This window comes from Actinia tenebrosa, unplaced genomic scaffold (genome assembly GCF_029948245.1).
Source record: "Actinia tenebrosa isolate PJP-AT-01 unplaced genomic scaffold, QUT_ActTen_1.0 PGA_scaffold2__45_contigs__length_23673736, whole genome shotgun sequence".
Classification (NCBI taxonomy): domain Eukaryota; kingdom Metazoa; phylum Cnidaria; class Anthozoa; order Actiniaria; family Actiniidae; genus Actinia; species Actinia tenebrosa.
In genome coordinates this window covers 21,874,640-21,888,891 of record NW_028292579.1, presented here as the reverse complement: position 1 = coordinate 21,888,891, position 14,252 = coordinate 21,874,640, and the positions used below count along the sequence as shown (strand labels likewise).

The window sequence follows — 14,252 nt, the reverse complement described above, 5'->3', positions numbered from 1 at the left end:
TTGTTGTTTAATCATCGCTCTCTGGAAATTTAAGAATGGATCGCACTCGCTTAAGAACTTAAAAACTTGTTTAAAAGCCCCAGCTAAGCTATACAGGAGATGTAACTGAATGGATTTAATTTCTCTTTCACCCCTTTTTTACTCATCCTTGACGCCTTTTTTTCTCATCCTTGATGCCTTTTTCTTCCTAACAGTGATAGAAAGGTTCTGCTAGGAAGATGTCATGAAGCAACACAAAAAGTATACTGTAAAAGGTTCAACAGGAAAGTAAGTAACATAATTATTTTAAAAACCTTTTCTTTTATTCCATTCTCAACCCGCCAAGGTAAGACTGCGTAAAATTTTATTAGAAGGTGTGCAGGACCTTTGATTAGTTTGAAAGCTTTGTTTTGATCATATAAAGTGTGAAATGTTAATGACTATTTAATTCCAGCTACCTTTGACAAAACCCCATCTTTATCTAACAATTTTGCTTTGGACTTTTATGGCCTCAAAGTGCCACTACTCAACATACATTTGCTTCATTATTGGTTTATTCTCAACAACAAACATACGAACAACAACAAAGAACGAAAAAGAAAAACTGTTTTTCGTAGAACTGATTACACGAAGCTTAATCTAGTTAATTAGTTTTAAAAGTTTGTATGTTTGTACTTAATAGTTTAATATTAATAATTGGATATCGAAATTAATAATTGGATATCGAAATAGACTCAAGAAGTAGTCAAGGCATATTATATATTAATCAATTTCCTAATATACAGAGTAGTCGCAGAGCACGATAGTAGAGTTAGCAAAAAGCGTTTTGGATTACTTCGAATGTTTAATTTTAAACAGTAGCAACTATATTACCGCAAGAGATTATTTAACATAGACAATGTCTTTTTTTATAAATCAGCCCCCCCCCCCCCCCCCTCCGACAATAGCGAGCCAATCACGGTTGCAGCAGTTTTTTTCCAGAGGAATTGAAATCTTGTCCCGCAAACAGCTATGTGTTTTAAAGAGTACTGCAAGGGTTAATAGGCACTTTTATTGTAATTTCGACAGGCAGTAAACAATTGAAAAAAATTATAATCAATTCTGAAATATTCTAGCAAATGTTTTGAGCTTGCAGTACATAGCAGCCGTAACTCTGGGAAGGAGAACGAAGTTATCCCTCTCTTTGAGCGAGACATTAACGGGAAACAGTCTGCCATGGTGCCTGTGATATAGGGGACCTGCTAAGTTTGCAATATCTTTTTCATAGAGAGTAAACTAATTATTTTCTCGCAACGACAAACAAAATAAGCTTCTGATTCTTTAACATATATATTCACTATTCTTAAATTTAGGTTTGGGTGGCATTAAACAAGTGTACTACAGTAATCAGTGGGGAACTGTGTGTGCATATTATTATTTTCACTTTGATATGAATGATTCCAAGGTCGCATGCCGTCAACTTGATTTTACCAAAGCTGTAGAATATTGGTGGGATGGACAACTGCAACGGTCACACGTTGGATGCTGGTGTATCACTTTATGTATTTGAACACAACATATGTAAATTGCACACTTTTCATTGTCACTCCGTCATCTCGGTTGCATTTTTGTTACAAGGAAGTTTAGTAATTCGATCCGCTATGTAACTACAGGTACCATCAGTTTATTGAATAACTTATTAGATTACGACTCCATTTATCTTTAACTCCAAATTTCCAAACGGCGCAAGGGTTCAATTTGCTAAGTTTCAAATATTTAATTATTGTTGACTGATATGTTACCCTTTGTTGTAGTGTTTACTAATATGCTTAACTAGGCAATGTATGTTTGATTATTAGTTTTAGGTCTGATCTTTAATTGTAGTTTGATTATTTCATAACTATATCGCTCAAATCAAAGCCTTACCACAGCTATCAGTAATGCAATCAATCAAGACATTTTAATTAGAAAAGACAAACAACAGTATTTCATCTTAACATACACATTACATATTCAAAGTTTCGGTGTCATCGCAATGTGTACCACAGTGGCTATCAGTAATGCAATCAATCAAGACATTTTAATTAGAAAAGACAAACAACAGTATTTCATCTTAATATACATATGACATATTCAAAGTTTCGGTGTCAGTGCAATGTGTACCACAGTGGTCAATGGGGAACAGTGTGTCATTACAGTGGTTACTGGGATATGAATGATGCAAAGGTCGCATGTCGTCAACTTGGTTTTGCCAAAACAGTAGGATATTGGGCCTATGGACAAGGGACGGGTAAAGTATGGCTAGACGACATGCAATGCACAGGCTCAGAATCCTCAATTGGAAGCTGTACTCACGATGGATGGGGAAACGTTTACTCTGGGTGCAACAATCACCAATGGGATGTTGGTGTCGTACAATTTATGACTTATAAACCCTAAGTGAATAAAGCTAAAGTGGTATAATGACTATTTTTTCAGTCCTAACGGTTGTAAATTAGTGAAGTCATGGTTAGATTTAGGACATTAACAGCCCTTAGTCCATTGAATGACTGAGATGAATAAGTTTACTTTTCAGATCAACGGGTTTGTCAGTGCTTAGTTCCAAATATAAAAAAGTGACATCCAACGTGCTGAGTTGGATTAATAATAGGTTGAAATAGATTAAAAGAGTGGTGAAAGTTTAACATATGTAAACTGAGTTCTTGATATCCGTTAGTAGTCCAAAAGTACGATGGTAGAGCCAAAAGCATTTGGTCTCCTTCGATTATTTGAAACAATAGCGGTTAAGGAATGCTTACTCGAAAACTCATGCTTTCAAGAGCTTTAAAGTATGCAGCTAAAATTTTGAATACTGAATACTGTATAAGAATAGGGCATTCCAAGACCAAAAAGCATTATTGATCTCGTTTCGAAAATTTTTTTTAACATACATCGTCGATTGGCTCTCTATAAGTAGCTAGTATATCACAATTATGGTTGATGCATATAGAATAGTGTCTTATGATTGGAGTATTGATTCTTTGGGGTTCAGAATCATTTCCATTTTCTCTGTTATGCGAGCTGTTCTAAACTACCGATAATGTTAAACTTTTTTCAAAGTGAAATACACGACTCTTGGTGAAGAATCGATTTATTTTTCCTTTATCCTTAGTTTAAACTCTGATTACGACCACCTCATAACAAGGCACCCAACCTATGCTATCATCAAAGCTTGAACTTAATATATGAAGGAAACGATTGAGAGATTTTAAACAACAATTATCTTTGAACTTTATTTCTTCATTATAACTTTTAAAAAATGAAATATGTTAGCATGCTGAGATGAAATTTATATTTTTTTATTAACTTGCGCGAGTATGTACGTATGTTCATCTTGTTCGAGCGAAGTTTATTATTTGTTTTCTGCCACCACAATCGCTGCCTATTAGGAACAGTGTATCGTTGGAATTGGTGTGACGATGGTGTCGCATCAATATTCATAGACAGGAGTCAACAAACTGTTTCACACTTATTACATATAGTGAATTGATGAACCCAACAAAAATGACCGCTCGCCAACAGGATTGCCTCCATAGCTAAGGTTGGTAGAGCATCGCACCGGCATCGCGGAGGTCATGGGTTCGATTCCCGTTGAAGCTTGAAATCACTTTTTCAGGTCTTTCTTTACAGCGTTCGCTTAGATCGCTCATTCACTGTGATGATCAACACAACTATCATTATTTCACCACAGTCCTGCCCATTCAATTTCCACACTTATTACTTATGGGGGCTTGAAGAACCCAACAAAAAAATGACCGCTCGCCAACATGATTGGCTTCATAGCTCTGTTGGTAGAGCATCGCACCGGCAACGCGGAGGTCATGGGTTCGATTCCCGTTGAAGCTTGAAATCACTTTTTCAAGTCTTTCTTTACAGCGTTCGCTTAGATCGCTCATTCACTGTGATGATCAACACATCTATCATCACCTTTTAAAAGCAGCATATTATTTCAGCTTCAAAATATAAATTCACTGTTCACAGAATCAGGTGTCGGCGGCACTAAACAGGTCTACAACAGTGGACAATGGGGAACAGTATGTGATTATTATTATTATTATTATTATAGATATTTGATATTTGATTATTATAGATATTTCTGGGTTATGAATGATGCCACGGGCATAGTCTGCGATGTTGACTGGATCTCAGATGATAGGACTGATAAGCTTCAATACATAGATTTAACATTTAACGGCAATATCATACAAGTCTACCACAGTGGCCTATGGGGAACAGTGTGTCACAGAAACTGGAACTGGGAAATAAATGATGCCAAGGTTGCGTGTCGACAACTTGGTTTTATCAAAGCTGTTGGATATTGGTATTGGGGACGAGGAACAGGTAAAGTATGGCTGTACAACATGCAATGTACAGGATCTGAGTCCTCACTTGGAAGCTGTACTCACAACGGATGGGGCAATGTTTACTCTGACTGCAATGGTCATACATATGATGTCGGTGTCGTCGAATTCCGGTGTTATTACTTGGATAGAGCAAATAGCCATTACATACAATGCTGGATATACACACACACATTTATATATATATATATATAGATATACATATATATACACTCGATTGTAGAAACGTAGTATACATTTATAAAAATATCTAATTTATTCAGTATATTTAATGATTTGCAAAACGGAAAAGTCGCTTTATTTATTGTTTGTTTAATTTAATGACTGTCAAAACATATTTTCTTGTCTACTAGATCGTACCGATTACAAATCAATGGGTTTTAAGCGTTGAAAATGGCTATTTTGCATTATGCATCTCATTAGATATCTTTATAAATGCATAAATGTATACTACAACGTTTCTGCAATCGAGTATCAATACATTTATAATGTATACGGAGATCATGTATGCTAATTGTGTTGTAAGAGCCTCTTGGGACAAGACGGGCTAGGATACAACGAATTTTTTAGTTCTTTATTATTTTGGAATAAAGTTGATTACTGCAACCACAAAACAGGTTTACCACAGTGGTCGATGGTGAACAGTATGTGATTATTGTTATAATAGATACTGGGATATGAATGATGCCACGGAAACAGTCTGCGATGTTGACTGGAGCTCAGATGATAGGACGGATGCGCTTCAATACATAGATTTATTATTCGTAGTTTAATGTGTCGGCGGCATTATACAAGTCTACCACAGTGGCCAATGGGGAACAGTGTGTGATTATAATTACTTTGACATGAGGGATGCCAAGGTTGCATGTCGACAACTAGGTTATTCCAAAACTGTTGGATATTGGAACTATGGACGAGGGACGGGTAAAGTATGGTTGTACTACATGCGGTGTTCAGGCTCAGAGTCCTCACTTGGAAGCTGTGCCCATAATGGATGGGGAAACGTTGGCTCTTCCTGCAACAGTCACACGTATGATGTTGGGGTCGCCCCAATTTAAAAAAAGGGAAAAATCAACAAACTGTTTCAAATTGTTAGATTTTGGGCAAGGTTGAATCCTTTCCTTTTCCACAATAAGCAAACCAATCAATGTATCATAATTATTTCCTCAAACCTTTTAATTTTTTTTTTTTGCTCTCCAAGGCTGTAGGATATTGGAAATATGGTAGAATATGGCTGAACTATATGCAGTATTTAGATTTTGGACTCATTATGTTGTATGCACAACGAATGGGGTAAAGGTTGACTTGAAACGTTTGTCTTTGAATCCCTGTCTGCACTTACACCATTATTCAATTTTATAGATTGAGAAATTGTTTAGCATTACATTATTCTAATATACTAAAATATGTTTTAAAACGTCTAAATGAAAGTCTCAAATACCCCATTTCCGCACGACAATCATATATATTGTTCAAATCCATCACAATAATCAATGGGGAACAGTGTGCCATTATTATAATAACTGGGACATCAATGATGCCAAGTTTGCTTGTCGTCAGCATGGTCTATCCCATCTTTATTTTTCAGCAGAGGCAACCTACTAATCAAAGCTTCATAATCATTCTCTCAGGAAGAATTTTTACGACAAAGTATTGTTTTCAGTGCGTAGATTCAATATTCAGAAAATTAATGTATAGGCAGTATTGTACGAGTGTATCACAGTGGTCAGTGGGGAACAGTATGTGATTACTATAATGGTTACTGGGACATGAATGATGCCAAGGTTGCTTGTCGACAACTTGGTTTTACCAAAACTGTTGGATATTGGTACCTTGGACGAGGGACGGGTAAAGTATGGCTGTACTTGATGCAGTGTTCAGGCTCAGAGTCCTCACTTGGAAGCTGTACTCACAATGGATGGGGAAATGTTAATTCTGGGTGCAACAGTCACACTTGGGATGTTGGTCAATGTCGATAAGATTGGACCGATTAAATACATTTTTGGCACCCCAGTGGTAATATGCCAGATTCCAACGCATGTCACCAACTGCCTTAATTAAAAGCGACTTTTATAATGTTTGGGTTGTGTTCCGTATTGTTTACTTCAGAGAATATTGAAGTCGCAATATCCAATGGTGAAAAGTATGTCATGAAGGATTGGGTATGCACGCTGCTATATATGCATGTCGTCAACTTGTTTTATGTATGTTTGTACGCCAAGTCGTGTTCAGGATTCAGAGTTCTTAATTGTAGCTTGGTAGCTATCCGAAAATCTTCGGGGGTAAAATATTTAGAACTAAAGTGAAAGACATGCACTAGTGAACGAATTACTTTTAAATATACACCTGTGCAACATTCATAATGAAGCAAACTTTCTTTCTATAACAGGGGATATGATGATGAAATAGGATGGAATAATAGGAAGATGTCATGAAGCAACTCAACAAGTAGTCAATATATGTGTGCAATAACATTTCGTAATTTTTATTTTCAACATAAAGTTTAAATGCTTAGTAATTATTTGGCTATTTCCTACAATTTCGTGAATCATTGAGACAATCAAGTTATATTTCAGTAAAACATGGCGAGAATTTTAACAATGCTTTCCAAGCGTGCGTTGTTCGGCCACTTTCATTTCATATTTGCTCATCTTACTCCTAGCTTGCTACTTTCATCTTCACAATCGTAAAGAAAATTTGGCGATGGGAACTTTTGCACATGAACGTCCTAAAGATCTATTAACTCTCCATCTATAATATTTATCAAATAAAAACAAATGTAAATAAATAACAGTGGTTATTTAAAAGTAAGCCAAAAGCGGTATGGATAACTCGGTTAAATAATGTTTTATTTTGAATGTGTCATACATAAAATGAATGGGATATGAGAGATGCTAGGGTAACGTGTCGGCGACCTGTTGGATATTGGTACTATGTTCGAGGGACGGGGAAAGTATGGTTAGACTACATGCGATGCACAGGATCAGAGACCTTAATTGTTCACTCTGACATGCAATGTTGTATTATGAGCTTCAACTTGTTATTGTTCGTAAAAAGTGAACTATCAATGCCATATATGTGTTTTTTCATCTTTAAAATGTAAATTTACTATTGATAGATTCAGGCTTGGGCAGCATTATACAAGTCTACCATAGTGGCCAATGGGGAACAGTGTGCGATTATAATTTGTACTGGGATATGAGAGATGCGAAGGTTGCATGTCGACAACTCGGTTATACTAAAGCTGTGGGATATTGGCAACTTGGACGAGGGACGGGTAAAGTATGGCTGTGGAAGATGGGGTGTTCAGGGACAGAAACCTCACTTGGAAGCTGTACTCACAATAGATGGGGAAATGTAAACTCTTACTGCAACGGTCACACATATGTCATTTGCGTAGTACACAATTTAAAACCACTTTGGAAAAGTGGTATAAACGAAACATCTTAATAAAGTTTAGAGGCATGCCTTGTGATCTCTTTACTGTGACTGATATAGATGCACACTTGAACCCAGAGCAACAGTTGCTCTTCTTCGAGACGCGGTTCTTACATTTAAATGTATGACGGGGTGAGCCCCGGAATATCTACAAAAACAATTTGTCACTAGAAGGCAGATTTCGGGTCGCCCTAAGCACAATATGCAAAGTCTGAACTTTCCGCTACTTAAAACTGTAACTCGTCAGCGGTCATTTTACTATAAATTTGTAGTAAAAGACTAGATAAGTATGTATTAGTATTTTCCCCGTATATTAGCTTATAATTTTAGAAATTCGTCATTTTATATTATCACTATTGTACTTTGTTGTATATAGATAATCATTATTAGATTTTTTTATGTATTTTGATTTTGTTATAATTGTGTATTTGTTCACTGAAAATGCAGTAATTTAGGAACAGACATATATATAACAACTTGGTTTCATCACAACTGCAGGAATTTGGCATATTGGACGATGCAAGGGTAAAACATGGCTATGGATCATGCTGTGTAGAGGCTCAGAGTCCTCACTTGGGAGCTGTACTCACATGGATGGGGAACGGTCTGTATTAATGACTGGGATATCCGAGATGCAAAGGTTGCTTGTCGACAACTTGGTTTTACCAAACCAGTAGGATATTGGTGGTATGGACACGGAAATGGTAAAGTGTGGTTGGACAGGATGCAGTGTTCAGGCTCAGAGACATTGCTTGAAAGTTGTAGTCACAATGGATGGGGGAACGTTAACTGGGACTGTCCTACTCACAGATATGATGTTGGTGTGGTGTGTTTGAAACATTTGGTATAAGGTACAATACTTTTAAACATTTATCGACAACCTCGTAAACTACACAATATTCTGTGAGCTCTTCTCAGATAATTTTAGCAATGAACTAAAAGCTACGTTACAGCTTTTTCCAAATGTCAAAAATTCTTCAACGTTTTTAACAAATTCTATCGGAAATGACTAGATTTGACGACATTTTACCCAAACTAACGTACACTTATCTATGCAATCTTCTAATTTCTTAGTTGCGGACTTACAAGTGAACTGAGTGTGTTTTGTTCATTACATGAATATCAATTTGATTCAAGCGATTTTTATGAGAGATCCATGCTGATACTTTCATAATAGGACGTAACTCTCATAACTAGAAACGTTTGTATTTTTAAAATTGTATACTAATAATCCAAAATTTTGCAATGATTTTGCAATATTTGGAATGGTACTTGACAGGCTACGTTCTTATCTTTACTAACGATCTCAGCGCATCTTTGTCAACACGACTCTATCTAAGAGTTTTGAATTAGGTTCTGGAGTACCACAGAGCTATTGTCTGGGGCCGTTGTTATTTACTCTTTAATGCTAGTAAGCTATTTGATGTGGTCAAAGGACCCCTTCCATTTATACACTGCTATGCGGATGATGTATGTTTTATTCTGTCCCAATGGAGAAACTGGTCAAGATGAAGCTGTTGGAGCCGTACAAAGATGTATAGATGATGTCAGAGCATGGATGACTACTGGTAAACTACTTCTTAACGATGACAAAACTGAGTGTATAGTGATTGGCACTAAATAGCAACTGTCTTAAGTCAAAGTCAATACCATTACCATTGGCGATTCAGAAATAACACCTGCATCGACTGTAATTAAAGAACTTTGGGGTGTGGTTCGACTCTACAATATCAGTGAACTCACACATTTACAAGACTTGCTCTACTGCATTCTACTATTTGTATAGCATTAGGAATATACGAAAATATTTGCCCAAGGAATCTACTCAAAAACTTGTCCATGCCTTCGTTACTAGCAGGATAGATTACTCAAATAGCCTCAAATATGGACCCCCAAATGCACAAAATTCAAAGAGTGCAAAATGGCAGCCAGATTAATTCATAATGATTCCTAATATTGTAGGATAACACCGTTACCGTATAATTTGCATTGGCTGCCTATTACCTTTCGTAAAGAATTTAAGATGTTGTTTTTGATATACAAGGTTAATCGAAGTATTATAATCATCCGGGTGGTTATTAATGGCTGTGCTCCTAATTACGTAAGGGACCTTATTAACATTAAGAAACAGAGTAGATATAGTTAACTTTCAAATAACAACGGTTTATTACTTGAACATATTAATTTTAAAACATATAAGACATTGGGAGATCGATCATTTATGCTAGCTGCACCTCATTTATGGAACAGGCTACCTTTGGAGGTCATGACAGCCCCAACTGTGACTAATTTTAAGAAATTATTGGAACCCTTTTTACTTAAAGTGGCTTTCGCAGATTTTTAGTTATCGTTTATGTCGCTAATAGTTTTATACTATTGTTTTTAATCATATATTTTAATATAAGTATAGTTTTTGGTATATTTTTACATTTATGTTACAGCGCAAATGAAAATATCCCAATTGAGATTTGCGCTATACAAATCCAATAAACTATTATTATGATTATTAATTATTAATTCAGTCGTTTAACACAAATTAAAACACAAACCTGATTTAAAATTAACTAATCCTAGTACAAACAAATAAATATTTGTCATTTCTGGTTAGAATGTTACTAGTACCCGGTTTGGTGATGGTGTGTATTCGCATATTCAACTAAGGCATTCGAAGATTAAAAGATGGCAGGAACAATAAGTATTAACTCTAGGTGCAACGGTCAAACATGGGATGATTGTGCCCCTTGCGATGTTCATTGCAGCGAATAGACTCTGCATCTGCCAAATAAAAAAAAATCTTTTCTTCTTATATAAATTTTTCATTAAGAATTTTATTTTAAATTTATTTAAAACTATATGAAATTATTTTTTCTTAATGAGTGTGTCTTAATGACTGGGATATGCCAGATGCAAAGGTTGCCTGGTTTTACCAAAACTGCAGAATTTTGGCTGTTTGGACATGGAAATGGTAAAGTGTGGTTGGACATAATACAGTGTTCAGGCTCAGAGACGATACTTGGAAGTTGTAGTCACAAAGGATGGGGGAACGTTAACTGGGACTGTCCTACTCACAAAAATGATGTTGGTGTCGCGTCTTTGAAACATTTGCTATGTAGTACAAAACTTTAATTTAAACAGTTTTGAAGAAGTTTTTCAATTCAAACGAGATTCTGATTTGACAAGGCCTACTCAAATCGTGAAATAGATGTGTCATAGACATTTAAACAAAATAACGCCCCAACGCAACTGATTATTAGTGTGCTTTAACTCACTAATGGAGGAAAATTCGATTAAGCCTGTAATTCCACAACAAGTTGTCTTGCATTTTTGTTGTATTGTAATAATTCACTTATTAGTTATTCGATTACATCATAATAGTCACGTGTGTGTATGTATATATAAGGACGCTCAACCAAGAAGATAGAGTTACCGACTGCATTTGTAGTGTAGCTTAGCGCACGTCAATTGAGAATAAAACCAGAAACACAAGATACAAAAATTGTTCAATTCTATCGCAATAGTCAGTGGGCAACTTTGTTTTAGCAAGACAATGGGGAACAATTTGTGATGGTTATTCTTATTACTGGGACATGGATGATGCCAAGGTTGCATGTCGACAACTTGGTTTTACCAAAACTGTAGGATATTGGCGTCTTGGACGAGGGACGGGTAAAGTATGGCTGTTTTATATGCGGTGTTCAGGCTCAGAGTCCTCGCTTGGAAGCTGTACTCACAATGGATGGGGAAACGTTGGCTCTCACTGCAACGGTCACACATATCATGTTGGTGTCGTGTTGTGTTGTATATTATCTCCTGAAACATTTCCCAGAGTGGTGAATCCTTTCCCACAGAAAACAAAGCTTTTTTAATATATAAATTTATAGGTAAAACACTATTGAAGAGATGAATATTAATGTAAACATTCCCGTTTATGTCTTAAAAACTGTGAAAACAGCTATTTCTAAGGCTTTAGAAATGATACTTCATGAGTCATTTGAAACAGGAATTGTTTCTTGTAATCTTAAAACAGCAACTGTAATACCTATTCATAAGAAAGGCTCTCAAACTTCAATTGAAAACTATCGTCCAATATCTCTTCTATCCATCTTTAATGAAATACTAGAAAAACTCATGTATACTAGACTTTTGAATTTTCTGAATAAAGAAAAGGTCCTTTTTGAGAAACAATTTGGATTTCGTTCCAAATATTCAACTCATCATGCTGTCTTTTATTGATAAAATTCAAAGGTCTATTGATGAACGTGGTATATTTTAGACCTCAGTAAAGCCGTTGATACTGTCAATGATACTATTCTACTGGAGAAACTAGATTACTATGGTATTAGAGGAGTGGCTAAAGACCGGTTTGCTTCCTATCTTCATAATCGCAAGCAATTTGTTACTCTCAATAATACTAAATCGTCAAAAATGTACATTTCATGTGGTGTTTCCAGGGCTCTATCCTTGGCCCACTTCTCTTTTTAATATACGTCAACGATTTTCATTTATGTTCAAAACTCTTTGAATTTCATCTTTTTGCAGATGATGCAAATTTATTCTATAGGGACAAAGATATAGTCTCTCTGGAATGTAATGTAAATGTTGAGCAAATGTGCACACATGGCTTAGTGCCAATAAACTACCACTTAACGGGAAAAAAATCGAGTGTTGTCATTTTTCATGCCCGTCAAAAAAAGATAAAACATAAGATTAATCTTAGTTTAAATGGAAAGGTCTTAAGTCAGGATAATTGTATAAAATATCTTGGTATTTTCATAGACTACATCCTGGAAATCTCATATTAAGTATATTTCGAAAAAAAAATCAAAAGAATCATCGCCAAACTTGTTTGCGGAAATTCATATCCAACTACACTTCAACCTATTTTCGTATTGCAGGAAAAGATTGTGCGGTTCATAACTTTTTAAAAATTTGATTAAAACTCAAGTCCTCTTTTTAGACAGTTTCAATTTATGAAACTAGCTGATTTAGTTACTTACCATGTAGCTATTTTCATGTTCAAATTTCACAATGAATTGCTGCCCTCTGTTTTTGATTCTTTATTTACTCAAGTAAATAAATTTCACAATTATAGTACAAGAAATGCTGCTGAAGAATCCTATTATTTACCCCATGTCAGAACAAACTATGGATTATTCAATATACGGTTCCAAGACCCCAAGATCTGGAACTCAATTCATAGTTTAATTAAAAATAACTCTCTAAATTTATTCAAACGAAAATTGAAAGACAAACTTCTCGCTGACTACTAGCACCTCAATATTTCTATTGAAGTGCTTGTAATTAAATGACCCATTAATTTTACTTCTCTTCCATATTTCAAACGAATAGTTATTATGTATTGTATGTGTTTGTGTGTGTATTATTTTGTCTCATATACAATATTTATTTTCTCCTATATTTAATATTATTATTCCTAAGCTGTAAAATCTTGTACTCCGACCTACTAGTGTAATATAGCTATAGTAATCTGACTTCTGGGTTTTTTTTAGCTTGTAACACTTATTGCCAGAAGTCTGTCCTGTCCTTGCCCTTTCATTATTTCTCTATTCGAATACATGTATAAGAAGATATAACTAGCTAAAAACTAGTGTGAGCTGCGTTGGTGTTTCTAATGAAACAGTAATGATGAAAAGGTAAATTATACACCGTGAAAAAGATGAAAAAACTTACTGACGTTTCGGACGCTAGTCCTTCGTCGGAGTAAAAGAGGTGGTTTAATGGTTTGCCAACATGGTAACGAAGTTTGGCGATGATTCTTTTGATTTTTTTTGAAATATACTTAATATGAGATTTCCAGGATGTAGTCTATGAAAATACCAAGATATTTTATACAATTATCCTGACTTAAGACCTTTTACTCCGACGAAGGACTAGCGTCCGAAACGTCAGTAAGTTTTTTCATCTTTTTCACGGTGTATAATTTACTTTTTCATCATTACTGAATACATGTATATTTATTTATTATCATTATCTGTAAATATTGGGTACATTAAACATTCATTCATATAGAATAATTATTAAATCTAAAACCCCTAAGAGAGCTCTACATATTATTGATAAACATGACTTAAGATGTAACTGTTCTTGCAACGGTCGGTCTTGCACAAGGGTAGGACCAAGTCCCGTTTCCTCCCATGGGAGTACTTCCTGATATTTATTGTAGGAAGGAGATTGTGCAGACTGTGTAGGTGGTTACTACTGACTTCATTGAGCAGTTTGGCTGCAATTGCCTCTCTTCTTTCCAACAGCGTCGACAGTCCTGAAACTTCTAGAGCACTACTACTGAAATAGGTAGTCGAGGGAATGGTAAACTTTAGTTATTCGCCATGCCGTGTTCAGGATCAGAGTCCTCACTTGAAAGCTGTTCTCGCGGCAAATGGAGACGTTTTGACCATAGGTGCAACGGTCGCAGTGGGATGTCGGTGTGCCATTATA

The 14,252-nt window shown here is 35.5% G+C and overlaps 1 protein-coding gene across 1 annotated transcript; it reads left to right on the top strand.

Moving 5' to 3' along the window:
• Positions 1-2,082: 2,082 nt before the first annotated feature.
• On the top strand, positions 2,083-9,420 carry LOC116304587 (scavenger receptor cysteine-rich domain superfamily protein-like). The gene is made up of 7 exons (XM_089034207.1): positions 2,083-2,253; positions 3,979-4,031; positions 4,088-4,338; positions 6,057-6,206; positions 7,477-7,715; positions 8,353-8,622; positions 9,232-9,420. The coding sequence occupies exons 1-7, from the start codon at positions 2,083-2,085 to the stop codon at positions 9,418-9,420; spliced, it is 1,323 nt and encodes a 440-aa protein (XP_088890333.1).
• Positions 9,421-14,252: the final 4,832 nt, after the last annotated feature.

Coding starts and splice junctions, on each gene's coding strand:
- LOC116304587 (XM_089034207.1), top strand. CDS start 2,083: ATGACATATTCAAAGTTTCGGTGTCAGTGCAATGTGTACCACAGTGGT. Junction 2,254..3,978: donor ATGGACAAGGGACGGGTAAA/GTATGGCTAGAC, acceptor CACTGTTCACAG/AATCAGGTGTCGGCGGCACT. Junction 4,339..6,056: donor GTATTGGGGACGAGGAACAG/GTAAAGTATGGC, acceptor ATTAATGTATAG/GCAGTATTGTACGAGTGTAT.